Below are 27,955 nucleotides of genomic sequence, written 5' to 3' on the forward strand. Positions count from 1 at the left end.
GTCTATATGCATAAGGGATATTGATCTGTACTTTCCTCTTCCTGTGATATCTTTGGTTTTGATATCAGCGTATACGGACCTCACAGAATGAGTTGGGATGTGTTCCCTCCCATTTTTTTTGGAAGAGTCTGTGAAGAATAGGTATTAATTCTTTAAATGTTTGGTAGAATTCATTAGTGAAGCCATCTGTGCCTGGGTAGACTCCACCTTATTGCTGTTACTGATGGGTTTGTTGATTTTACAACCTCATGAGACCTTGGGCCAGTTACCAATGTATTGCTGCTCAGCTCTCAACTCACCCTTCATCGCCTGTTCTGAGAAAATGGATCTGGGCCTTTAAGATATCTTTCCTCTGCTGTCTTTCACGAAGACAGTCTTTGCCAGCAGAAGGCCCTGCAGAGGCACTACAGGAGGAAGAGGTTGGGCTTCCTGGTTCCAGTGTGCTCTCTGCTATACTCCTGCAGCACGGCAGCTTCTCCTGCTTTGCTTGGTGCCCAGAAGCACCCAGCAGCCAGCAGTTTTCCCTAGCACCCTCTCAGGCAGTTTTGTAACAGAGGCTTCCAGGAGATACCTCCCCAGGAATGGCTTTCCCCAGCACCCTGGAAGAGCCAGCAAGTTCCACAGGCACAGATTTCTAATGACTTCTTGCCATTTAATGAGCCATGGCCCTGTCCTCTCCAACAAGGTCTCAATCAGTCCTGGCCAGCAGGTGCTCTTCCTCGGGTGTGCTGTCTCAGCACCAGGGCTGTGCCTTCTATCTTCTATGTTTAGACTCTTTAAAGCTCTAATTCTTCCTAGCCATGATTGTTTGTGATTTAAAACATCTATAGCAGGTAGACCCTCACTCGTGCAGTGATAGTGGTGAGCATTTGCATTTAAATTCTCTACTTGAATAAAGACATTAACACTTCCATGGACTCTTTTACTATTAATTTCTGTATATAAATCAGCATGTAGTTCATCTGTAATTTTTAGAAACCAATGAACTAAAAAATTTTAAAGGTTCACTCAAATATTACCTCCTTTGGGACACCAATCCTAAGTCCGACCTTCCTCCCATATGCAGGGCACGATTTCATCCTCTGTCCTCCCGGGGTGGACACCCTCACCAGGCTGTTACACTCACCGCAGCTCCTGGGATTTTCACGTGGAGATGATACCGAACCTGAAGTGAGTTCGCTCACCCGTTGTGCAGCAAGCCGATCTCTGACACAAGGTGTGGTGGAAGAAGGTAGGAATTTTATTATTGCACAGTGCTGAGCAAGGGGAGAGGGCAGCTAACGCTGAAATCCCAAACTCCCCGAAAAACTAAAAGGAAGGGTTTTTATTTGGGGTTTTAGGTAGGGGAGGAGGAGCATATGGCCTTGCTGGTCGGAGCTTTCCCACCAGCCTGTCTTTGGCTTTGAGACCCTTGCAGAGAGGAGGGAGCCCATGACCTTGCTGGTCAGCAGCTTTCCCACCAGCCTGTATCTCCTTGCAGGGAGGAGATAATGAATCCAGGTGCTTGTCCTTGGCAGTGTCTGCCTCCATGGAGGATAGTGGATTCTGGAGTCAGGAAGCCAGGGAGTAAGCAGGGAAAGAGTGTTTTGTTTTCAACCCCATATATGCTGGGTTTAACGTAGGGATACGGATATCAGGGTCAGTATCAGAGACGGTAGAACAGGGACCATGAGTCAGCGGATTCCCCAGCTGAATTCCTGGCTCCAAGCAAAGACTCAACTAGTGTCCTTGATTGAAAGAAAAAAACCCAGCCCGACTTCACTAGTCAACAAAGAAAAGCAACCGTGAGATGCCACTTTTCCAACTTCTCAAGTAGTCAAGATTTCTAAAGGGAAGTTTTGGGAGAGTCCAGAAGGCCAGGGTCGGGTCCCACCTTTCCGAGGGGTAATTTGGTCCTTTCCCCGAGGGAAATACTGAGAAGTGGGAGGTGTGCGCCAGAGGGGTGGAGGGCAGCGCCGCCCCTGCACGGCCCCCAGCCCCGGCCGCTGTCCCCGCGCCCTCCGCCCGCCCGCGCTCGGACGCGCGCTGCGGACCCGCGGCCCACCCGGACCCGCGGCCGGGGCCCCCAGGCGGCTCGGAGCCGGGCTTCCCCCTCAGCTGCCCGCCTGCCCGCCGGCCCCCGCCCGGGCCGCCCCTCGAGGCGTGTCGGGAAGGCGTCGCCCCGAGGTGTGACAGCACCCTTCGCCCGAGCGGCCGGTGCCGCGGTGGCTGCCCGGCTCGGGCCTCCGCTCCCTCTGGCGACCAGGGAGTGAGCCCCACGACGGCCACGTGCCGCCCCCACGGGGAGGTGGACTCCTTGGGCGGCCTCTGCCAGGTGTGGACCGAGTTTTTCCCAGAGACTCGTCCACCGGCGTGGGGTGCGTGAGGGACGATCCAGGGATCGCTTCTCTACCTCCCTCTGTCTGGTCCAGACCCCAGGTCATTGAGCACCCTGGGCATGCCTTGGGCCGGCCCATCGCTGAGTATCTGCTCGTTCGAGACCCTCTAGAGCTGGGCTGGAGTGGGGAGGAGAGAAAAAGAATCTACACAGTTTTGAGCCTGAGGATGAAGGAGTTAAAATTTCCCTGGATTAGGGTGAAACTGTGCCTTGTACCCACAAGGTTAACGTGGGAAGCAAAATAACCAGTTTCTGAGCTTGCCTTGCAGAACAGCAGCAGGACCCCTGATAAGAGAGGAGCTTGCTGACAGCCCTCCACCCAACTAAGCATCTTACAGGAGCATTGAGAAGCTAAAATGACTGATTGTAAACGTTAGGTGTCAAAGACTAAAAACCCACTGTGTTCGAAACACAGAACAGACAGTCACGCCTGTGCCAGGACTCTTAGAACTTCAGCCCCCACGGCCACATGCTCCCCCTCCCTTACCTAAAGCCCCAAATAAACACTCTTGCTTGTAGCGTTTTGGGGATTTCAGGATTACAGTATTATCTGCCCCTTCTTGCTCAGTGCTTTGCAATAAAATTCCTACTTTCTTCCATGACACCGGTGTCAGAGATTGGCATGCTGCGTGACGGGTGAGCAAACTCACTGCAGTTCCATATCAGTTTCTCGTGCTAGCGTAACCGACCAAGAACAGTTCCTGCAACAATCTGACTGCAAAACAATGAAAGCTACACTTCACTTGGCCTCTTCATATTCAGTTGGCTCACCAGCATCTTGCCAAATTTGGAAGGCATGTTAGAGACGGTCTGTCTTACCCTAGAAATCTAAAAATTACCGTTGGAAGCAGATGCTTCAAAGAGATGGGCAGAGCCAAGCCCTCCCAGTCCCCAGCTCTCACCCCTGCTGGGGACTCTGACCAAATGCCAACAGGAGGCGCCAGTTGACAGAGGAAACAGTGATTTCAAGTAAGGGCCCTAAAAGGCAATGACTGATGTACTGTGCATCTGGAATTCAGCAGTTTCTCACATGGGCAACTAAAGTGTGCTCCCAGGGAAGCAGCAGCAAGGATTTAACGGCACTTACCCATTTCCTGGGCCATGTAGGGGTAGCTCAATTATGTGGAAATGTGCCTGATGTGTCTATGTGCAGGAAAAAACTGTCTAGGGAGAAATACACACCAAAATGTAAACATTCTTTCCTCCATCAGGCATTCCCTGTTTGGTGCCAGAGCCTGGGCCAAAAAGAATGAGAACTCGCCGACAGCCTAACAAGGGAGACAAACCCAGCAAGACTACTACGTTCTGATTCTTTTCTTTTATTCGTCTCTGTTTTCCACAATGTGAATAAATATCTTCTCGAGTAACAACCAAAAGGTTTTATTTTGAAAAAGGAAAATACTTTTCCTTCTGAAGGCGGAGTCAGAAGGGAGGGCCAACTCCCCAAGCCCCTCTATTCAATTCCCAGGGTTCCCACGGAACCATAAGTGGGAGCGTCTGGTATTCCACAGTGCGACCCGAGACACCGGAAGTGCAGGCTCTGCGATCGACTCAAGCTGCGCGTTTCCCGTACAGACCCGCGGACAGACTGCAGGACAGGCGGCCGGCTAGAGACACAATCATAGGCCCCTTGGGGGCACCCGCCGGCCCACCGCGATCAGGCTTCACAGACGTAGTTGGTTCAAGTTCAACAGACCGCTACTGCCGGAAACGGAAGGCCTTGGGCAAGCTGGCGATTGGACGCGGAGCCGGAAGCGGAACCCGGAAAGTGGTGGCGTCGGGGTATGGCTGAGGCGGCGGCCGTGGTAGCCGAGTCCCTGGCGGGTGGCCGGGCGCGGGCGGCGCGCACGGTTCTGAATCAGGTGGTGCTCCCGGGTGAGGAGCTGCTGCTGCCGGAGCAGGAGGACGCCGACGGCCCGGGAGGTGCCGGAGAGCGACCGCTGCGCCTGAATGCCGGGGCGCGCGCCCGCGTGCGCGTTGTGTGCGGCCCGGGCTTGCGGCGCTGTGGCGACCGCCTGCTGGTCACCAAATGCGGCCGCCTCCGTCACAAGGAGCCCGGCGGTGGCAGCGGCGGTGGCGTTTACTGGGTGGACTCGCAGCAAAAACGGGTGAGTTGGGCTCCGGAGGATGGTGTCCCCGCGCTGGGAAGCCTTGTCGGAAGAGGCAGCGCGGGCCCTGGCGCCCTCCTCGCCGAAGGCTAGCCTAGAGCCGCCGTCGTCGCGTGCCCACCTCCGCGTCTCCCGCGGGGCACCGTGAGCGACCGGGGAAACCGTGAGCGACGGGGGCGTGGCCCGAGAAGGGCGACCAGGAGAGAAAGGAGGCGAAATCTTGGCGTATAACGGGATAAGGACTGTGAGACGTGGTCGTTGTCTTCAAAATCCCACAGGTTGGGGCTCCTGGCTTATCTTTTGCGGTCCCAAAGGGCAGAACCAGGCTCACTGAGTGAATGTCACAGGGAGTTAAGTTTCTCTTACAAAAAGTAAGAATTTTCATGTAGGAAAAATTATGTAACGATGGAATGGCCTTCCTTGGTTGTGAGGACCCCCTGTGCCACTGGGCTTGATGTGCAGGCAGAAGCTGGGGCCTTCCTGACAAGGGTCCTGAAGAGGTGTGGGGTAAGAGTGTCAGAGGCTGTAAAGCTGAGAGTGTATGATGTGATTGTTTTTCTTTTATTGAAAATGGTATATGATCAAGTTTGTTGTAAGATTTGTATTAATTTGTAAACTTGGATTTCAAAATATTTTCTAAATATCTCTAATGACAAACATAGTAAAGTATCCACTGAGGACTTGCTGAAGACATCTTCCAGGATCTCTTGGAAATGATCGTCATTTAAGGTTGTTATTCTGTTTTCTTTTGTAGTATGTCCCAGTGAAAGGAGACCATGTGATCGGCATAGTGACAGCTAAATCTGGAGATATATTCAAAGTTGATGTTGGAGGGAGCGAGCCGGCTTCTTTGTCTTACTTGGCATTTGAAGGTGCAACTAAAAGAAACAGACCAAATGTACAGGTAATGATGGGAGCCTTTGGTTTCAAAAGTAAGAAAAGCATCTAAATACCCAGAAACACTCAGATTTCCAGAAGTCTACCTGAATTGTCTCCTCAGCATGACCTCTTTCCCCGGTTCTATAGGATGATCTCTGAGCATCTGTGCGGTCACTCCAGGCTCCAGGAGTTCCTTCCGATGCTCCGTCTCTGGGACCAGAGCCACATACTTAGTTTACATTTGCTGTATTGGGGGATGTTTCATCCCTGTGGAGTTGAAAGGTTGTGTCTGTTCTCTGCATTGTTGTCTGTCATGTCTGTATCCACCGGACAAAGAAGTCAGCTATAGGCTTAGGGAGGGGGGAGGAGTGAGTGGTGCGAATTGCCACGTCAGCCGACCATCCATCCTGATTGTAGGTCCCGAGACTGGCATCTCAGAACTTCAGTCACATCACTGTTTCCTAACACTTCCTTCTTGGAGGTGACAGAGAGCAGTCTTGTGACCTCAGCTTCTCAGATGGGGCTTTTCAGGTAGCAGAGCCACACACACACTTCCTGTCCACCCGAGCCAGAAACTTGGTGGTTTCTTTGTCCCTTCTCACTCACCTCTCATGTGTCATCTTATTGATCTTTTTTGATTGTCTTTCTGATTTTCTGCATGTCCATCCCTGTGTCTCCATTTTGCAAGTTCAGGCCTTAGCTACCTCTTGACTGGACTTTGTCACTGACCTCCTCATTGACATCCCTGCCTGTATACTTTTGCCCCACCAGCCAGGCTTTCGAGGGCTGACAGCCACACATACTCCTCTTTCTCCAAAAAAAAGGTTCTTCAAAGCCTACCTATTTCCTTGGCATTGAACTCCAGAAGTCCTCCCTCATCCATAGTTATATCCTCCTTGCAGCCATGCTCGAACCACAGCAAACTATTTAACAGCAGGACTGAACTCATAATTTCCTGCCCTGTGCCTCTGCTCATACTGTTCCCTCTGTCTGGATTTCTGTATCCCCTTCTCATTCTGTGGAACACATGCTCGTCTTTTGAGAACCAGGCCAAACACCACCACCTCTGTAAAACCAGCCCTAATCTTCAATCGCTTTTCTGATAACTGTGCTCCAGCACTTACTGGATTCAGCCTTGAATGAAGTTTGTTGTTTATATGTACATGCCCACTGCCCTCTGAGATCAAATGCTTTCTGAAAGGCAGAGAATATTTTGTTCCTCTCTAGTTCCTATAGTCACCCAACAAATGGTCGATACTTAACAAATTCACTCTCCATTTCCTTAGTTTCATCAGTTTGAAGCTCAACTCTATGAGGTTTTTAAGTAAATCTTGCAGGGAGAAGCATCAGTGAATTACCGTTGTTCCATTTTGCTTTGAGTAATTTGCGTGCCGGGGTTTCTTTTATCCATCAAACTTCTGTAATTCCCCAGGCAGTGCTGTCTGATAGAACTTTCTGTGGTGATGCTGTTTGACATCTGCACTGTGTGGTGTGGTAGCCACTAGCCACACATGGCTTTTGAGAACCTGAAATGTGGCTAATGCAACTGAGGAACTAAGTATCTAATTTTAATTAATTTAAATGTAAGATTAAATAACTACATATGGGTAACGGCTCCCGTATTGGACAGCGTAACCCTAGAGGGTGTTCTCTGGCTTTGAGATGTCTCCTAGTCTGGGGATTTCCTGGTCGGTGAAGGGGAAGAGTACGTGTGTTCATATTGCCTTTTTTTAAGACTCAACTCCAGAGTGGCTGCAGGAAGCCTGCAGTGTCGTCAGTGTCTTGGCCACAGAACTGTGGGTGGCTGGTGTTGCTGCCTATGGGAAAGAGCCAACAGCAGCGCCTATAGCATGGTTTGCTGGGAGGAAATGAACTGCTCTTTACTTATCATTGCAGGTTGGAGATCTCATCTATGGCCAGTTTGTGGTTGCTAACAAAGATATGGAACCAGAGATGGTTTGTATTGACAGCTGTGGACGAGCCAACGGAATGGGTGTGATTGGACAGGATGGTCTGCTTTTTAAAGTCACTTTAGGCTTGATTAGAAAGTAAGTCTTGATGCCTTCTGGCCTGCCTGTCTTCTTTTATAATTTTGCCTTCTTGGAAAGCTGACTAATCTTTGGGATTTGGATTCTTTGTAATGACATCTGAATCTCCTCAGTTAAAAATCAGTATCTGTTTTAGCACAGCTGTAAATTCAGGCATTTCGTCCCTTCCTCTCTTAATGAATACATCAAATTCAGATGTGTTTGACGGTGTAGTTTGTGTGTTCATATGAAGTCTGGGCTTCTCTCCCGGAAGGTCTACTATTCCTTATACCTGATATACTCAGCCCAATTGTGAAAACTGGCCTTTTCTCTTAAGTCACTTGAATACAGGTACAATTTTACAAAATCACCAAATCTCTCCAATAATGGGGGCTAAATGCAGGTAGGCTGATGTGATCCTCAGACTTATACAGACATTCACAGAAGGCTCCTACTATTCTGTCCTGGCAGATTTACTAGTTCCCACAGGCTGATTCTCTGTTAGGCGTTTAGACCTTTACCTCCCCAGAGCTGTGCCCTGTTACAGGGCTTTACTCCTGGAGTCACTGAAGTTCAGAGCTATCTTGCATGCCTCTCTTTGCTGCTGCTTCTGCAGCTTCAGAATTAGTTCAAGACATTAGAGAAGCATGTTACTAACCAAGCAGCACCCTTATGGTTTGAGAGTCAGTGCTTCTCTCCAAGTACTGAATTCGGTACTAAGGAATAACTTACATGGTCAGGAAAGTAAGTTTAAAGTGTTCTTTTAGCACCACAGATAATAAGCTATGATTCTAAAGTCTAGAAATAAGGTGCTCTGACAATGTAGCGGAAGGACTTAATACATTTTTTGGTAAAGTTGGCGACACAGGGAGTTTGATTTCTTTGTAGAGGATAGCCCACCATTGTCACCTCTGGTATACTGGTAAGTGTAAAGCTTCTTGGGAGAAAGGGGGCCACAAATGTCACGTGCCGTGTTCTTGGAATGATGTTGGTGGGGCTTTGAAGAACTATAGAGAACTGCCCAGAAAAGGAGTCATCTTCTAAAGGAAAGTCAGGTCACACACTACCATTTTATGACATTTCACTCTCTCTCTCCTTCCTCACCAGGTTGCTAGCTCCAGACTGTGAAATCCTGCAGGAAGTGGGAAAACTCTACCCACTGGAGATAGTATTTGGAATGAATGGAAGAATATGGGTTAAGGCAAAAACCATTCAGCAGACCTTAATTTTGGCAAACATTTTAGAAGCTTGTGAACACATGACAGCAGATCAAAGAAAACAGATCTTCTCCAGATTGGCAGAAAGTTGATCCATGGACTTCCTTATGGGTCAGTTGAGCCAAGAGACTATGTGGGTTTCCTGGGGAAACTTTCAGGTGAACTTTTCCCCATTAAATCTTCAGAAGACAAGAAATGAATGTACATATTGTCTTATTAGAGTCTTAAAATATTTTTATAAAAAAGTTACTGGTTGCCACAATGTTCTTGTGGGTGAGACAAATCATTATAAAATAAATCATGTATTTTTTTGTTCTTTACAGTAAAGTTTACTAAAGCTAGCATTATGGATTGGTGTTAACTCCCTTTGTTTTGCTAGAGCATAGCTTCTATAATAAACTGCAAGTGAGCATTAAAGTAACATTTTCTGATAACGGTAAAACATGTTCACCAAAGAAAATGTAGAATGTGTAAAAAGCATAAAGAAGCAAACAAAAACCACCTGGAATCCCATTATTTAGTGGTGCGTATGTAACAGCTAACAATTATAGTGTGTTTACCATGTATCAATTATTGTTCCAAGTGTTTTGCATGGATTAACTTATTTGTTAGTAACTCTGTAGAAGACATTTATCCTGCCAGTTGAAGAAACTGAGGCGCAGACTTTAACTTGGCCTACAGTCCCAACCACTATGTGTGACTCTGTTTTCAAATTGGAATTATAGGATTATACTTTATATACTACTTTGTAACTTCAAACATTTAATATATTTCTTTCACGACTGCTATTTAAAAACTCAGTAGTTATATTTCATTTTCATGTTATAGGATATTCAGGATATATCGAGGGTTTTTTTTGTTCTACAAATAACCCTATGATGAGGATCTCTGAATGCAAATCTCACCAAATCTTATTTTGCTGAGATCATTCCCTAGAAGCCAAACAAAAAACCACCTGCCTAGGCTTTGAAAAAATGGTAGAGGTTTGTGATAGAGTTGGAGAGGAAAGACTTCCATGCTCTTTGGAATTTTAGGCAAAGCCCTTAGAAGTGAATGTGAAACCTGGCAGATGATCCAGGTCAGTGGTTCTGTGGTCAGAGACCTCCCTGAAAATATGATGAGAGTTACAGACCCCTGAAGCCTATCCAGAGGAGGTCCCTTTTGGATGATAGTGATTATAGAACTTATTCAATATATTGACCAAGGAGCATTATGTATTCCTAAAGATGTTTCCTGAAGACTGGCCTTTTTTAAGTAACACAAAGACTCTGATATAACTTGTCAAGTGATCACAGCTTCCGAGGGATTAAATTGTGAGGAGGGGACAGAGCAGACAAGTAACCTTTTGGTTCTTTTGAGGTAGACGTTTTCTGAATTTGCTAGCGGCTTAGCTATCAAATTTACCAACCCAAACTGGCCAGAGTGACTGAAGCAACTGCATCTATGTAGCGCAGGAGAAGAGGGATCTGTGAGATGTGTAAGAGGTTGTCTACCATGCCTGTGTCAGATGCAGTGTATTTTCTGGCTATTTTCAAGTTAGACTTGTCAATACTGTGGCTTTGCTTTTCAATGTAACCTGTTAATTACAAATATATATAAAGAATCTAGTTTGTGTACAAGGCTCAGAAGGACAGAAAGATAGTCCCACAAACTGTCCTCTTAGGAGGTTACGGTTAGGAAGAGAGAACCTCTTCACGTCCATACTCGGAACAGGAGAGATGACAGGACCCAGAGGCGGGAACGAAGTGCTATGGGGGCTATTGCAGGGCTAGGTTAGGACAGGCTGATCCTGCAAAGCTTATGTACAGCATATTACTGAGCTGGGGAAAATCAGAATGATCAGAGGAGGCTGGAGAAAGTCATACAACTTTATGATCCCAGTTTAGTGAAAATTACACTTGATATAACAATAATTATCTCTAAAGAGTAGGTTTGCACAAATAGACCTACATAGCTTTACATCCAAAGCCATGTAGTTTTAGGGCTAATTCCTTGTTATGTAAACTTTTTACTTAGTTAACATGTATCTGGGCACTTCCTGTGAGCCGGGCACTATGGAGATACAAAAGAGCATAAAATGTGGTCCCTGTTATTAGTAACTTATATCCTAGTGAAGATCCAAGATGTCGAGTAAAGGCAAGTGTGCGCCATTGCCATCTGCTGCTTTGCTCTTTGGTCAAGGCCCCCCAGCAACTTCGCCTCTTGCAGCTGCAGTCTGAGGCTGCCCGTCATTCTACTGCGTTCTGAAGAACATAGCCTTTTCTAGAAGAAACGCCTTTCTTCAATGCTTCAGGCCAACTTTGAGTCTCAGAGTAAGTGGATAGGATATCAAATACTGTTACAAGGGTAAAAAGAAAACACAGTGACCACACAGAGGAAAAAGGTGTTCTGGAGTATTTCATTCAACAAACCGCCTCCGCACCACACATGCTGCTAGATCCTAGGGAGACGGAGGCAAAGACGGGCCCTGCTTGCCCACAAGGACCTCAGCCTACACTGAAAGATACAGGCCTGTGAATGGCCAGTGCTGCAGCAGAAAGGAACACAGCACAGTGGGAACAGAGGGGCCCAGACGTGGCCTGGGACAGGGAGGGGGCCAGCCAAGATGCCTGTGAACTGAATCCTGAACGACAAACAGGAATTTGCTGGTTAATGATGGGTTGAAGGTAGGGCACTCTAGGCCAAGGGAACAATTTCAACCATCTTTAACATAGTTGGGAACCAGAAAGAAAATGAAAAATGCCTCTGAGAGGTCAGAATACATGTCACAAAGTATATGCAATAAAGTCCAAGCACATCAGGCACAGAGGAGACTGCTTCAAGGGCCATTTCTGCTTAAGATGCAAAGCAGCAGCACCAGCATTAACACGTTAGTGTGTGCCCTGTGAACAGTACCTTGATTGATGGCCAATATCTCTGAATGATAGTTTTTCCCATTCTGGCATCTGACCATGTATTCCTGGATTGGCAAGCGGGCTGTCTTGACAGAGTGTTCTCGGGCCTTTTGAAATGTCACCTTCTGTAAATCACAGATAAATATTTTTCTTATAAAAACAATACACAAAGCTACCCTCATTGTAAGATGCATAGCCGACTGTGACAATCCCCATTTACTACCATTCTAATCTCCCTCTGTAACCATAATTAATGAGTATTAAAAACAAGTAGCCCACAGTAGAATGGAAGAGACTGCAGATAAGTAAGGAACTGCAGATAATGAGGAATATTTACTTGTCTCAAGTAAGAAATGCCTTGTGCAGCAACACCTCACTTATTTGGGAGTCATTTATCCACTAGTTTCCACTCACTGCTACTTAAAACCAAGAAGGAAATAAGTAAAAAGAGGCAAGTCTGGAGCCACGATCTGCATCCAAAAGTCCAAGCAGTCTAATCAGAGGAGAACACTCCTGGTCCTAACTCAGTAAGACGCAATTCTGGATATCTGGAGTTTTCAGCTCATAGCCAACCGGTAGCAGCAAATTAGATATGGGAGATGGGATTCAAGCCAGGTACACCAGCAGCTGCAAGACAGCATTAAGGTGTGAGAGCACACAGCCCCAACTGCAAAAGAGAGGACTCAAAAGTCCAACAATCTGAGACCACTTAGGGTCAGAGTACAGTAACTAGTGTTCCTTTAAAGATGTTCCTGAGTCATGAATTCGTTTAAATTATATTCATTACCTTGTCAGAAGCTCTGGAAAGATCATCTGCCGATGTGCAATTTCAGGATTAAAGTTTCTAGATTACTGAGATAATTAACATACTCGGGTTTGGAAGGGGCCTCAATAGTTAACTGTTCACTCCACCACCCATCCAGTGTCTGTCCTCTATGACCTCTCTCCCAAGTGGCCTCTGGCTTTAAATGAACAAGCCTTGTGGCTGGGAGTTCGTGCATGCTGAGGAAACCTGTTCCATTATTGCTGTACAGTAACGGTTACTAGGCAATTCTGATATTGAGCCAAATTCTGTTTCCCTTGAAACTTCCCCTCATTTGTCCTCGTTCCATTCCCCTAGAGCCACACCAAGCAATTAAATGGCCCTTCCACAAGACAGCCATTCAGATACCTGAAGGCACTCATCATGTCCCTGTGAATCTGCTCGTTTCCAGACTGACAGTCTCAGTTCTGTCAACTCTCCTTGACTATGACTTAGTTTTGAGTCCCTTCATCATTCAGGTCAAACTCTTCTGCGCTTGTTCTAGCTTGTCAACGTCCTTTCATTTACAGTCCTTTAACGGACTGTCCACCACGGTGTGGTCTAACCGACAGGAACAGCATGAAGCAGGCTTAGTACCTTCTTGGTTCTGACACTGGACTACCTGCCTCTCAGACTCACATGAAACACAGTTCCCAGAGAGAACTTCCAAAAATGTTTTAAGTGACATGATTCAGATGTGATAAGGGTACAGCCACTCAGAAGACTCCTTTGCACAGATGAGCTATGATTGTGTTTTTAAGAAGTCTATTCCTTCACAATCACTTTGAACTAGACTACAGAACTCAAAGTTAGGAGGAGATTTGGATGCTGTCCTGAAGGAGCTTACAGTCAAGTTTCTGTTCTCTAAACATTTAAAGATAAAATGACTCCCCTGAAGAAACGCTGTTCTTAGCATAGTTCTGTGACGAAGCCAAACTCTCCAGTAATAATCAAAAAGTCTTACACATCTGACAAATCTTTGTGCCAGTTATTTTTCAGTTTAAATGTTGGTGGAGAGATAAAGAGGATGATGTGTTAAAATTGCACATCTATAGATCACACACTGCTCACTGACCATCCAGACTTTTCTGCCTCAAAAAAGGGCTGTCACTCTCCTGTGGGAGACTGCATTTGGCTGTTATATCTTTTTAATCTCTTTTAATCTAAAACAGCCCCCCCCCCGACTACTTTATTTTGCATTATATTGACTTTCTTGAAATCCCAGTCCAGCTGTCTTGCAGAATGTCTCACATTCCTGGATCTGTTTCCTCATAATGAAATTCAGTTTAAACATTTTCTAGTTAAGAATACTTCACAGGTCTGATTCCATCACATCGGGAGGCACATAATGTCACTGCTGCTAATTCAAAGTTTGATTATTTTGGTTAAAATAATGACCTCCAGATCACTTCAGTATAATGGTACATTTTTGCCTTTGTAATCTGTGGAGCGATACTTTGAGACCATGTGAATAGTCAGTTCCCCCACAGCCTTCTACTCAATCAATTCCCTGAATCAATGATTACACTGGGAGTGACAAAATGGTGATTCTTCAATTCTATTATGCATTTCTCATTTATTAGCGGGCATTCTTAAAAGCCCTCCCCCCTCCACTGCCCATTTTTTAAATTATCACTATGGAGTAATGGAACACTGACCTTTTTAGAATAAATACAATTCAGTTAAGTTAAATATGTGTTAAATACATGAAATGCAATTCATTTAAGTTAAATATGTGTTAAATATATGAAATGCAATCAGCTAAGTATCTTTGTTAAATATATGAAAAAGTATGTAAAATATACTCATTTGTATGAAACACACACACACACACACACACATATATATATATGTAATATACCCACAAACACATACTTGTGTGATGACAGAATATATCAAGAGGGATAAACAAGAAACAGTAGTTGCCTCAGGTGGAGGACACTGGGGGACAAGGATGGGAGGGAGATTTATTTCTCACTGAACTTCTTTTTACACATTTTAACTATTATATCATTATTATCTATGCAATATGTTAATTAGTAAATATAAACAAATAAAATCTCAACAAATATATGTATAATAGAAACATTTCAAAACTCCAAGTACTCCAGTAAAATTCCAATTCAGCAAAAGCAATCTGCATAGTCCTACTGAGGTTAAGATTCTGGGTAAGACACGTCAGCAGGGAAGATGGCCTAAGAAGGAGCAAACACTCTCTCACAAGGAACAAACAGCTGGAAAGAATGCTGAGTCAATGCTTCCTCGGTCAAAATCGAAACCAGAGTTATCCCTGCAGAACTGAAGAGAGGGGAAGGAAGGAGTCACCAATGGCTATTTCTGTAATTACCAAACACTCCCCATTCCAGTTCCTGACGGGATTCAGCCAGGTCGGGACTGCTGACAGGGCTCAGGAGGAGAGAGAGAACGCCACAGGCAGGAGGACCAAACTGGGCAGAACAGTCTCCTACTTCCTCTTGCCCCTGAGTTTGCACGTCTTTTGGGTAAGATTATGACAGGGCAGCTACCTCTAAAAGTAAGCACCACTTTTCAAAATCCAGTCGTTGGGCGTGAAATGTACACTTACCTTCTGAACGCTTTCGTCTACAAGTCCACCAAGGATGTAAACTTTGTTCAGATCAACATCTTCAAGAGCTAATGAAAAAATGATAATTTTTGAGATCAAAATTGTTTTATAATTTCTAAATCTAAAGAAAAAAAGGAAAAATTATTAATGATAAAAGTAGAAATTTAATGAAACAGAAAACAAAAAGAGATTTACTAATTCTCTGAAAAAAACAAATAGGCAAACTCTTGGCACATCTAATCAAGAAAAAAGGTGGCAGACTCAAATCAACAGAATTCAGAAGGGAGACAAAATTAAAATTACACAGGAATGTGAAATAATTAGAAGAGGATACTGACATCAAATTAATACCAATAAATTTGAAAGTTATGTGAAATAGATGAGTTTCTGGGGAAAAAAATATATATCTCTAACATTGATCCAAGAAGGGTCAACATAGGAAGTTGACCAGGGAAACTGGGGAGGATTGCAAGGTAGCTACAAGGTCCAGCTGAGAACAAGGCCCCTAACTCTGTGCAGCTGTGTGCACATGACAGGACATGTGCAAAACACCCAGGGAGGCATCTGTCCATAAGATGCATGCAATTAATGGTCATTCCTTTATTTTTGGATATGCCTTGGTGACTTTAACAAATTATGACATAGGAAATAATGAAACAAAGGGCTGCGCACAATGTGCTACATGAATGCAGGTGGTAAAGTACATACCGTGTTCTGAGTCAGGAGTCAGGTACACAAGGGTTTCCAGAGGAAATAAAGTAAAGCAGTCTTCTTCTGTTATGTCTAGCTGAAAAATGCAAATAATCCAATGTAGTGTGAACTCGGTTAAGAAACAGCTCACACTGCATGAACTAGTTACTGGGCATCCATCCAGTTTCTATCTAGCATGGCTCTGGCTGCATCAACGGGATACAAGTCTGACAACCTGTTCTCAGAAAATACTCAACTGGGGAGGGGAAATAAAAAAGGCACAGACATTCAACCCTACAAAATGAGGCAGAAAGTGATATGCAGCCCTAACAGACGTACAGGGAGCACGCCCCTGGACTACGGATGAGGGAGTGACCACACCAGGGACGACCTTGTAATGAAGGGAAGGCTGGAACTGGACTTCTGAAAAGATGTCAGATTGATGTGTATAAAAGGAAGCAGCCTTCAAAGTGGAGGGAATCACCTAAGAAAGGCACAAAGACAGGAAAGCAAGGGGACCACATGGTCCTGAGAGCGGGTCTACTTGGCTCACGTACAGGAATCACAAAACACGCACAGAGAGTACAGCTGGAATGGCGGCACCACAGGAGGGACTGTTCACACAGAAACAGCAACCCCGGCTGACGGTGCAGCCCTGCACACGGCACTGGGCACACTCACTGCCTCCAGGGAGCTCCCCAGGACAGGCCACACCGTCCAGTCTCAGCTACATAATGCAAACACACAAGGGCATCTTAGGGGCATTCCTTAGGAACTGATCTGAAATCTTGCCTGTATATCAATCACCACATTTATGAGATCCTAGGGAAAGAGTTGAAAAATTACTTAGTACTCCCTAAAACTCATTTTAAATCCACATTACTTCCACAAGGATTCTCTCTCTTGCCCCAAAACTCACGTTTCCTAATTGTGTACTACTGAGAACAAGAAAGGAGTCATGGCATTTCCCCAAAATATTCCTGGAGTCTGCAGTCTAGCATACAACACACAGGGTACAAAATAAAATCCTAGATAGTGGTAATATTTGTTTGCCAATGCAGAAGGATGAAAATTTAAAAATATAAGAACTGATGAGAGATTCTAAATTTTTTTAGATTGCAATAGTAAAAACATAATTCATATATATGTATATATTTTATATCAAAATTTTAAAAATCCTAAAAAGTAATTTACTATTACCCCACAACCTACTTTTCAGTTGACAATTCAAATAACATCAAAATGAGGCTTACCAGGTAACTAGAAAATCCATCATTCATCCTCAAACACTCTTCATACAGGGGACCGTCTGTTGCAAACCCAGTGAGGCAGATCCAGAACGGCCTGGTGGCCTTTTTATTGGAACCGTACAACCTTCGGATCTGTCCAGCCAGTCTACTTAATTCCTTCAAAGAGTTAAGGACAACTTAGGGTGGAAACAACTTAGGTTATCAGCAAATGGTTACTCAGTAAGTCCCCTGAATGCTCCTCTGGGAATCTCTTGAACTAGAATGGCCTCTTTTACTCCAGGCGAGTACAGGCACAGGGCGTGCGTTACACCCCATGGCATCACACCTTCTAGATCAAACTTAAGGTGATGCCACTAGCTCGGAATAGTGAGTTAATGGAAAATTGAGAACTCTCCCTCCTTCTGGACCTGCTCTTATATATCCAATGTGATATATGAAATCGTTCTTTTAGCTTTTATCTAAAATCTTACCATATGATGTTTACTATTTATTAAAAAGAGGTTATATTACTATACAGACATTTTCATACTCCATCAGACAAACTTGGCATCTTCTCCCTAACTCCAGGAGACATAATAGGATCGGAAGTGTTAACTTTCCATCGTGATTCAGAGACATCACCCTTATAGAAAGATAGTTTCATAGCCTGGCCTGATTTGGTTCAGTAGAAAAAGAAAGGCCTTGAGTTTGATTTAATCTGACATCTTAATTAACATAAACAATAGAAATTTCTTGGTTGGTCTTTCCAGAGGGCTATAATTAGAGGTTTGACGCAAGCACCCCCGATCTTCAGTTCTCCTAATTTCTCTGAAAAATGGGCCAACAGCAGCGCATATGACAGGGATGTTAGAAAACAGAAAGATTTGTTTTGTGGTGTAAGGCCTAAAATTAAGGTCCAGTCTGTGTGCTGCCCTGACATCTGGTGAACCGGGAGGGCCCTGAGTGGCCTAACTGCAAGTTCCTCTCCCAGTCCTGCTCCCGCAGATAAGGTCCCCCAGCCAAACAATCCTTTTTATCCAAGGGACCAGGCAGAGCTCCTGCTTATCCCCGAGCAGTGGGCGGGTTTCAATTCCCTGCCAGCCCAGAGAATTATTCCAAAAAACCAATCGCATCTTCCTGCAGGAACCAGGCGGCACCTCACCCTCTTGATACTATAAGGCCTGCCTCCCACAGCCCCTGTGTGTTGATTCTGTTCCTAAGCACAACCACATGTGGCCCTGCACGGTGTGCAGCATCATCCCCCACCCTCCCCGGGCTGAGTATACGTCTGACTAATAAACTAGTATCATTCTTATCTGTTCAGTGTCGAGTGTCAGGTGTTCAGCCATCCTCAGAACTCTAGGGTGGAAATCCCTCCTTCACCGACAGGATGGATGAGAGACGATTAAAACATACATCGCCCCACAACATGCAATCATGCAAATATTCCTCTCCCCAACAGAAGGCCAAAGATTTCGTCTGTGGAGAGCTGAACATGCAAGGCTCCATCTAGACTGGAGAAACATGATCACAGAGGCCAAGGTGTTAGGCTCAAAAGATAGGTAAAAATTTGCAAAGTAAACCAGAGGATGTCCATTCTCTTCCTGATTCTTTACAACAGACACCCTGGAATTTAGTAGCCCTGTGTAGAAAACTAAACTTTTGCTGGTTTACTAGAGAACCACAGAAGCAGGAGCTGGTCATGCTCTTCATGAAAGCTGCCCCTTCCAGACCTCCCTCACGTGAGCAGGAATTTGGAGCTTAGTGGATGTTCTACCTTCTTAGACATGTGGTGGCTCATACTCAAATCAATACAGAGTCTTGGTCCTGAGTGTTTGGCTTCCAAAAGTCTCTCCTTGGTTAAGGATCTCAGGAAACGTTTGCTGTGCTGGGGGCAGATGCCTAGAACAGAAATATCAGAAAGGAATAAAAGTGTGAAAATAGAAGAAGAATATTCAGGAAGAAACAAATCTCCCCAGCCAGGTGAGTACTTTTTGCATATGAAGAGAAACTTGAAACTTGTGCTGGGCCTTCATTAGGTACAGCAGAGTGGTAAGGAATGTGAGCACACTGCTGGGTCCAAATCAGTTCAGGTAATTCATTTATTACCTGAACGATCTTGGGCACGTTATTTAATTTCTCTGAGCCTCAGTCTCTTCACCTACAGAATAGGGATAACAAAAGCACCCACTCCTTAGGGTAATCCACGTACAATTCTTACCACTGAACCTAGCATGGAGCATTGAACAAATGTTAGCTACTGTTAGTGTCATTCCTTCTTCTTCGGAGCTTAGAAACACAGCTGTGCACCAGACAGCTTGTGTTTGAAAAGCAGCCTCAAATCTTGCTTTCTTCAATACTTTGATTCCCAACAAAACAGGAGAACAGGTCCTACCTCCCAGATGTTTGTTTTTACTTAAAAACAGCATTCCCACTCTGCAAGGAACATGGAGACATCACTTTGCTAAGAAATAAACATGATTACACAAGCAATCTGATTTATTGTTACCTAAATTTTCTACACGGTTGGCTTTTCTTCTTTCCTTTTCTTGCTTTCTCTTGCTCTTCTTTGCTGCAACTATCTTTTCCCAGTGTCTCTGTTTTCTTTGGACATTTTTCTTGTATTATCCAGAAAACAAAATTGTTTGAGAACCTCATAAGCACCAAAAAGGAAAATGAATATTAGAAACAGTTACTTTATTATTTTTTAAATTTAGATATAAAGTTAGGAGAGAAAAAGGGTATTAGTCTTAAAAATAAAAATAGACTCAACTGTGTTTAGAGAAAGCGGAGCCTCAGAAAAGAGATGTGACACGCCTACAGTCACAGTAAGTTTATTACAGACAGGGCCTAAAGCAGGGTTTAGATCTCCTTAAGCGTATCAAAAATTCGTGAACTTTATTTACTTTTCCTATGACTCAAATGGAACTGAAACTTTAAACCAGTTAGCAAGAAATTCACCCCTGGGAATACACCAAACTCATTCCCAGTCTTTTTGTGACCAGTATCTACCCTTAGAACAGGATCTCTGGGACATCCCATCATCTCAAAGTCCGTGACCAGGCAACTCGTTGCACTCACCGAGCACGACACTGCACCGCCTGTGGGCAGGGTCTCTCCTTCCTGACGCTCGCATTCCACGTCAATCTGTAGAAGCTGGAAGCTTTCAGACATGCCATATTCGCCCGTGTCCTCTCGGAGGACTTCTTGCTCCTGCAGCACGTGTGACTCCGTTTTCTGAGGACTCCCTTCCAATTTCCAGTCCATGTGCTTAGTCCTCTGTCCTTTTCACTCTGATTAGAAAAAGGCACAATTATGTGAGACATCACATTATTTTACTTAAAGAGGTATTATTCAGATGACAAATAGTGTTATTGTGTTACTGAAGGAATAGAAGTGTGTAAAATACTAACACAGATTTGTTGAACTGAGAAAAGCATGTGTCTTGCAGAGATATCAGCACAGAAACGCTTCAGTAGTAAGGAAGCCAAATCCACTTCTTAGAAGACAAGCACAACTCCAGACACCTTCAAGCAATCAGTGATTATTCACTGCTGCAGTGACACAGGTCCCAGGTCATTTATAGTGTTCTTTGAAACGCATGTATGAGTTGAGGGTGGCACAGAGATGGTAAAAGTCACATCTCCCATTATGTTTCAGTTTATTTTCAAAACCATTCCTTTAGCAAATATTTATTGAATACCTACCATATGCAAAGTCCTGTACTGGAAACGTCCTGGGAGGATAAAGAGCTAGCCAAAAAATACGGTAAAGAGTGTTCCGAAACCAATGAAAAAGTTTTCTCAGTGAGTCCAGTGTGCTACCATCTTAAGAAAAGTCTATTTTTGAAAAAGTAAATCTATGTAATATGATCCATGCATATGGTATAAAGACCTATTTATAATAAAAAGTAATGATCCTTACTCCACCTCTAGTGGCAACCCTTGTTAACCAGGTGTTTTTTAATTCTGGTAATTAAGTTTTTAACCTGAAATCAGATGCTTACACCATTACTTCTTGATTCATCAGCTTTGAATTTTATCAACTCCCTATGAAACACTGTAATTCAAATCACTTAAATTAACCCCTATTTTTTATTCTTCTGTTACCTTGACCTTTAAATTTTATGTATTTATTTATTTTTTGGTGAGGAAGATTGGCCCTGAGCTAATTATCTGTTGTCAATCTTCCTCTTTTTGTTTGAGGAAGAGTGTCCTGAGCTAACATCCATGCCAATCTTCCTCTATTCCTCTATTTTGTACATGGGATGCTGCCACAGCATGGCTTGATGAGCCCGGGATCCAAACCCGCAAACCCCAGGCCACTGAAGTGAAGTGCACAAACTTAACCACTATGCCATCAGGCCAGCACCTAATTTTTATTTTGAGGTATAATTTACATACAGTAAAATGCAAAGATTTTAAGGATATAGCTCAATGACTGTGTGAGTGTGTGTATGTGTGTGGTAAAATATGCCAGCGAGCTCCATGAGTTTTGACAAATGCACAGGGCCTGTGTTACCCACACCCCTATCCAGAAAGTTCCGTTCCTTTTGCACTTTACAAGTCAAGCTGCATCCCGCTTCGGCTGCCTGCCAAAGGCAACCATTGCTCTTTTCTCCATAACCACAGATTAGCTGTGAATTTAAACTGTATACTCCTTTTAACTTGACATTTTCCCCCCCAACATGCTTTTGAGATTCATACACGTTGCTTCATGTATCAATAGTTTGTTTCTTTTTATTCCTGAGCAGTATTCCATTGTATGAATATACCACAATTTGTTTATTCTCGTGTTGATGGACATTTGAGCTTTTTCCAGTTTGGGGCTATTATGCATAAAGCTGCTATGAACATTCTCATACAGGTGTTTTTTGTGGACGCAAGTTTTCATATCTGTTGGCTAAGTACCTAACGGTAGCATTTCTGGGTCATAGGATAGGTGTCTATTTAACTCATAAGAAACTACCATCAGTTTCCCAAAGTAACTGTACTTTTTACCCTGCTGTCAGCAACGTATCAAAGTTCAGATGCTCCAAAGCATCGCCCACAGCTGCTGTGGTCAGAGTTCTCAATGCAGCCATTCTTGCAGAGCGGAACGTCACTGTGTTTTAGCTTGCACTTCTTTGATTATTAATGATACTTAGCACTTTTTCATGCAATTTATTGATCATTCATAACATATCTTTATGAGACATCTGTTCAAGTCTTTTTCTCATTTTTAAGTTATCTTTTTATTAATGAGCAGTGGAAGTTTACATATTCTGGATACAAGTCCTTTTTCAGATATGCATATTGAAAGTATTTTCTCCCAGTCTGTGATGTACCTGTACATTTTAACATTGTCTTTTGTTGAGAAATTTTAAATCTGGATCAAGTCTAATTTATCCATTTTTTTCTTTTTTCTTTTTTTTTTTTTTTTAGTAATGTTATGATAGATTACAACCTTGTGAGATTTCAGTTGTACATTTTTGTTAGTCATGTTGTGGGTACACCACTTCCCCCTTTGTGCCCTCCTCCCACCCCCCCTTTTCCCTGGTAACCACTGATCTGATCTCCTTATCAATATACTAACTTCCACCTATGAGTGGAGTCATATAGAGTTCGTCTTTCTCTGACTGACTTATTTCGCTTAACATAATGCCCTCGAGGTCCATCCACGTTGTTGTGAATGGGCCAATTTTGTCTTTTTCTATGGCTGAGTAGTATTCCATTGTGTATATATACCACATCTTCCTTATCCAATCATCAGTTTCTGGGCATGTAGGCTGGTTCCACATCTTGGCTATTGTAAATAATGCTGCGATGAACATAGGGGTGCAACGGACTCTTGAGATTTCTGATATCAGGTTCTTAGGATAGATACCCAGTAATGGGATGGCTGGGTCATAGGGTATTTCTATTTTTAACTTTTTGAGAAATCTCCATACTGTTTTCCATAGTGGCTGTACCAGTTTGCATTCCCACCAACAGTGTATGAGGGTTCCTTTTTCTCCACAACCCCTCCAACATTTGTCGCTCTTGGTTTTGGATGTTTTTGCCAATCTAACGGGTGTAAGGTGATATCTTAGTGTAGTTTTGATTTGCATTTCCCTGATGATTAGCGATGATGAACATCTTTTCATATGTCTATTGGCCATATTCATATCTTCTTTTGAGAAATGTCTGTTCACGTCCTCTGCCCATTTTTTGATCGGGTTGTTTGTTTTTTTGTTGTTAAGCCCTGTGAGTTCTTTGTATATTATGGAGATTAACCCTTTGTCAGATAAGTGGCTTGTAAATATTTTTTCCCAATTAGTGAGCTGTTTTTTTGTTTCAATCCTGTTTTCCCTTGCCTTGAAGAAGCTCTTTAGTCTGATGAAGTCCCATTTGTTTATTCTTTCTATTGTTTCCCTCAACTGAGGAGTTATAGTGTCCGAAAAGATTCTTTTGAAACTGATGTCAAAGAGTGTACTGCCTATATTCTCTTCCAAAAGACTTATTGTCTCAGGCCTAATCTTTAGGTCTTTGATCCATTTTGAGTTTATTTTGGTGTGTGGTGAAAAAGAATGGTCAATTTTCAATCTTTTGCATGTGGCTGTCCAGTTTTCCCAGCACCATTTGTTGAAGAGACTTTCTTTTCTCCATTGCAGGCCCTCTGCTCCTTTGTCGAAGATTAGCTGTCCATAGATGTGTGGTTTTATCTCTGGGCTTTCAATTCTGTTCCATTGATCTGTGGACCTGTTTTTGTACCAGTACCATGCTGTTTTGATCACTGTAGCTTTGTAGTATGTTTTGAAATCGGGGATTGTGATTCCGCCGGCTTTGTTTTTCTTGCTCAGGATTGCTTTAGCAATTCGCGGTCTTTTGTTGCCCCATATGAATTTTAGGATTGTTTGTTCAATTTCTGTGAAGAATGTTCTTGGGATTCTGATTGGGATAGCATTGAATCTGTATATTGCTTTAGGTAGTATGGACATTTTAACTATGTTTATTCTTCCAATCCATGTGCATGGAATGTCTTTCCATCTCTTTATGTCATCGTCAATTTCTTTCAAGAAAGTCTTGTAGTTTTCATTGTATAGATCCTTCACTTCCTTGGTTAAGTTTATCCCAAGGTATTTTATTCTTTTCATTGCGATTGTGAATGGGATTGAGTTCTTGAGTTCTTTTTCTGTTAGTTCATTGTTAGTGTATAGAAATGCTACTGATTTATGCACGTTAATTTTATACCCTGCTACTTTGCTGTAGTTGTTGATTATTTCTAATAGTTTTTCTATGGATTCTTTGGGGTTTTCTATATATAAGATCATGTCATCTGCAAACAGCGAGAGTTTTACTTCTTCGTTACCTATTTGGATTCCTTTTATTTCTTTTTCCTGCCGAATTGCTCTGGCCAGCACAAAAATATGGAACGCTTCACGAATTTGCGTGTCATCCTTGCGCAGGGGCCATGCTAATCTTCTCTGTATCGTTCCAATTTTAGTACATGTGCTGCCGAAGCGAGCACTATCCATTTTTTTCTTTTACAGTTAATGCTTTCTGTGTCCTCTAAGAAATCTTTGGTCACCTTAAAGTCACAAAGATATTCCATGTTCCCACCTAGGAGCTTTATAATTTTAGCCTTTACATGTAGGTCTACAATCCATCTCAAATTTATTTCTCTCAAGTCTAACAGTCTTGTCCTGCCTATTGTCCAGTGCCTGAAAACAACTGCTTCATCTGTTTTGTCCAGTGTTACAGTTTTTGTTGTAAGAAGGTAAGTCCAATACCCATTCCTGTCATGATAATTGCCAAAAGTCATTTTTACTATTTTTAATATTTTTAAACTTCTCCTTCTTGTTCGGCAACCTTAGACAGTACTCTTCGACTCCTCCATAGGTTGGGCTGTGAACATAAACACCTTTGCCCTCCCTTTCTCCCTCTCCTCCTCCTCTCATTTCCCAACTTTGGTAAGCTGAGGCTTTCATTTCACACGGTCAAGGCAGGTTTTACATTATGTTGTGTCATCAAAATTAAGCCTTCTGTGCTTTGTCTATCCCCTTGGTGGTTTCTAAAACTTGTAAACGAATAAACTACATTTAAGTTACTATAACTCTATAAATATCATCCACTGCAGAGACAGGCTGTGTCCAAGAATTAGATTTTGATCTCCAGTGTTTGGCCTCCTGCTCCTGGTCCTAAAAAACATTTCTAGTGTTGAGTTCATATTGCTTTTTTCTTGTACTCAATCAAATACTCAAAATCAGGCCAAATTTTAGTTCTGTTTTTAGTTTAGACATATTTACCAGGCTGTTGTAGTGGAAAACAGCGGTCTTAGGATTTAGCCATGCTTCCCCACCTGTGAGTGGCGGGACAACAGCCAAAGCACTTAACTCTTCGTGACCGAGTCCCTCTGCGAGATGGGAGAACACCGCCTCTCAGGACTGTCGCAAGAACTAGATGCGTGTCATCTACCTGATGCAGAGCAAGTACTCATGAAATACCGGCTGTTGTTACTACTGCTCAAACCCCTCCAGTGTCGTTCTTTCAGTTTTTCTAAAAAGTTAAGTCTTCTGAGCAGTTTTGGGTAGCCATCACACATCATGTGAACATATGATGACCGGATACACTCCTGAGGATGGCCAAGTAAACTACATTCTAGATTTTCAATATTATAGATTGGAAATTTGTGTTCATTTTCCTGCCTAGGCTAAGATTTACTTTTGCTTAGAAATCCTTTCTTTAATAGTCAGTACAAATTTTAACATATTTATTTATACCATTGACTGTGTCACTATGAGTTTATGGCATACACAAATCTTAAGGGTATATTATATATATTTCTAGAGAAATGAGGAAAATACTAAGTTATTTTTAAACACTTCAGAAGCGCTGCACTGTTCACATATGAACAGTGATGTTGACTATATCTTTTTTAACAAAGACATCCAGACCTGTGTTATGATAGTCCCTTTAGATGACTGAGCAAATTTTCTTACGCCAATCATCAGAGTCACCTGCATTTTTTTGCATTCAGGGGTTCAAACAAGAACAAACGGAAACTTTAAGATAAACTGGTCCAACACCTACAACCTTATTTTACTAGGGTGAGAAAACAAACACCAATTTGTTAAATGAATACTAGTTGGTTAACAGCCATGTGATCTCTTGCTCCTCTGAACTCCACAGCATTTTGTATTCTCATCTGTTTGTCCATTCATTCAGTCAATGAATATTCAGTGAGCTCCCCTTCTGTGCCAGCCCCTCTGGGGAATGACCGGGAGGCAATGAATGCAGACTCTCACTGGAGAAGTCTGGCTAAGGAGGAGGAAAGAGAGCCAGGGCTGGAGTAGCTGGAGGGGCTGCAGAATTTTCTATCTTTGTTTATAAAAACGGAAGATCTCTGATCAACTTTTCTCTCCCACCAAACTGAATTCCTTTGCAGGAGGCACTGTGTACCTACCTTTACCTAAACACTGCACAGCTCACAGTACAGAACCTTGCAAACAGCAGTTTTTGAATAAATGTCTGTTGGAAGGAACTGAATTTTACCTCCACTGCCCTCATTCCCTCCCTTCCTACTCCCCTTCCTCTATCTGAGACCTCTCCAAATTCCGATAGGCCCTGAGAACGTTTTTCAGACCAAGAACTCAGGATGCAGTGATCTCGAAAATCAACTGAAGGCGACTGCAACCAAAACCAGAACGGTCTGTAATATAGCCGATTGGGCACTGAGGAGAACAGGACCACATCTTTTTCATCTCTGTATCTCCAGTGGACAGCACAAACCCTGGCGTGGGATAGAAGCTCAGTACTGAAGAGAAGCTTGCCGCTTAGCGATCCCCGGAAAGCAAAGGTGAAGCTGCTCATCACAGAAGCACAGATCTATTCAATCTGTGTGAGACATGGGCTAGGCCCACATTTAGCATTTTTCCATTAAAAAATGTTTTCTGAGCCTCCACTGCAGGTCCAGTGCTGGGCACTAGGGTTATTCAATCAATCATTTAACAAACAGTTACTAAGTATCTGACATAATAGCACACGCTGAGGATCTGGGGATGATGTTCATTCTGCCTTCACGGGGCTCCAATTATCTGACTCAACCTGGCATGACAGCTGGTCTGCCCCTTTCCCCACTTGACTATAAACCCTTCCAGGGAAGAGAGGATGAAGAATTCACGGGCACACGCCGAGTACTCAGTACTGAGCCTTGCAGAGTAAGAGCACCCTAAATGTTTGATAACCATGTCACTTTTCTGCTCTGTTCTCCATTTCACTCACAGAAAATAGCCAAAATCCTCACAAAGGACTATACTGATCATTACAGCCTACCTCTCCCAACTCCCGTCTTCTGCACTCTCTGGTGTGCTTACTGTTCGTCAAACACACCAAGGGTACTCCCACCTCGAGGCCTTTGTACTTGCTCTTCTCTCTACCTCCAACACTTTCCCCTAGATAATTAATTGCATGACTACCTTCCTCACTTCGTTCAGATTGTCACTATCCAACATGGCACATCTTACTTATTTTTGGTCGAAACTTCCCCAGTCCTATAATGTACGCAAGCGTTCTATTTGCTTTGTCTACCACTATATCCTCTACGCCTAGAAGAGGGCTCGGTACATAAGAGACGCTCAATAAATACCCACTGAATTACTAAATCCTCCACCCCACCCCATCTCTGAGTGGAAGAGGCCTCAGACTTCTTCCAACCCAAGTCCGCCTGATGTTAGTGATGGACCAGCCTCCGCCCGCACGCTCTCTCAGTTTCTCCCTCCAAGCGTTAGTCCACCGAGGCTGGCTCCGCCCCTCCGGCCCGGTCAACACCAGCACGCGTAGACCCCGGCCGCGGGAGCACCCCGCCTGGCCCACAGGCTGCGTGCGAGGGGAAGCAGGAAGGGAAGGCACCACGAAGGTGCGGGACACCAAGCCACCCGACTCTTGGACGCTGACTCCCCGGCGTCTTCCCTGCCCGCGAACGAGGCGGCCTCCCCAAGCCGGGCCCCAGCCCCTATCGCGCCAGCAAAGGGCTCGGGACCTACCTGGACCCGTCAGCTCGAGCAGCGGCGGCGGCGCACATCGAGCCCCGCCTTCAGTTTCATTTCCGGTTCCTGCCCCTCTCCCAATGGTATTCTGGGAATTGTAGTTTTCAGCCTGGCCGCTCGGTGTGCAGATGCCAGAGAGGGGC

The 27,955-nt window shown here is 43.9% G+C and overlaps 2 protein-coding genes and 1 non-coding gene across 4 annotated transcripts; 1 reads left to right on the forward strand and 2 right to left on the reverse strand.

The window, feature by feature from the left end:
• The first annotated feature begins 3,889 nt into the window (after positions 1–3,889).
• On the forward strand, positions 3,890–8,949 carry EXOSC3 (exosome component 3). Its single transcript, XM_014861164.3, has 4 exons — positions 3,890–4,485; positions 5,240–5,389; positions 7,261–7,412; positions 8,499–8,949. The coding sequence occupies exons 1-4, from the start codon at positions 4,162–4,164 to the stop codon at positions 8,698–8,700; spliced, it is 828 nt and encodes a 275-aa protein (XP_014716650.3). The 5' UTR covers positions 3,890–4,161; the 3' UTR covers positions 8,701–8,949.
• A 1,514-nt stretch (positions 8,950–10,463) lies between these two features.
• TRMT10B (tRNA methyltransferase 10B) lies at positions 10,464–27,891 on the reverse strand. Of its 2 annotated transcripts, XM_014861162.3 has the most exons (9): positions 27,810–27,891; positions 19,889–20,100; positions 19,317–19,425; positions 18,585–18,709; positions 16,832–16,984; positions 15,597–15,675; positions 14,889–14,956; positions 11,504–11,627; positions 10,464–10,943 (listed from the first exon to the last, which is right to left on the reverse strand). In XM_014861162.3, exons 2-9 carry the CDS (start codon positions 20,072–20,074, stop codon positions 10,837–10,839), a joined length of 951 nt encoding a protein of 316 aa, XP_014716648.2. In that variant the 5' UTR covers positions 20,075–20,100; positions 27,810–27,891; the 3' UTR covers positions 10,464–10,836. The 2 variants fall into 2 exon arrangements, with proteins under 2 accessions (XP_014716648.2, XP_014716649.1); XM_014861163.3 differs by lacking the exon at positions 16,832–16,984 and having other exon boundaries at positions 27,810–27,881.
• LOC123289654 (U6 spliceosomal RNA) lies at positions 24,189–24,295 on the reverse strand. The gene has a single exon (XR_006533718.1). It is a non-coding gene; the product is annotated as a U6 spliceosomal RNA (small nuclear RNA).
• Positions 27,892–27,955: the final 64 nt, after the last annotated feature.

Source organism: Equus asinus, chromosome 10 (assembly GCF_041296235.1).
Source record: "Equus asinus isolate D_3611 breed Donkey chromosome 10, EquAss-T2T_v2, whole genome shotgun sequence".
Classification (NCBI taxonomy): domain Eukaryota; kingdom Metazoa; phylum Chordata; class Mammalia; order Perissodactyla; family Equidae; genus Equus; species Equus asinus.

Bases quoted from the DNA above. Each gene is read 5' to 3' on its own strand.
- EXOSC3 (XM_014861164.3), top strand. From the start codon at position 4,162: ATGGCTGAGGCGGCGGCCGTGGTAGCCGAGTCCCTGGCGGGTGGCCGG. The intron at 4,486-5,239 runs GTGAGTTGGGCT...TTTCTTTTGTAG, and splicing joins TGGACTCGCAGCAAAAACGG to TATGTCCCAGTGAAAGGAGA. The intron at 7,413-8,498 runs GTAAGTCTTGAT...CTTCCTCACCAG, and splicing joins ACTTTAGGCTTGATTAGAAA to GTTGCTAGCTCCAGACTGTG.
- TRMT10B (XM_014861162.3), bottom strand. From the start codon at position 20,074: ATGGACTGGAAATTGGAAGGGAGTCCTCAGAAAACGGAGTCACACGTG. The intron at 15,676-16,831 runs GTAAGCCTCATT...TGCATTTTTCAG, and splicing joins ATGGATTTTCTAGTTACCTG to CTAGACATAACAGAAGAAGA. The intron at 11,628-14,888 runs GTAAGTGTACAT...TGTGATTTACAG, and splicing joins TAGACGAAAGCGTTCAGAAG to AAGGTGACATTTCAAAAGGC.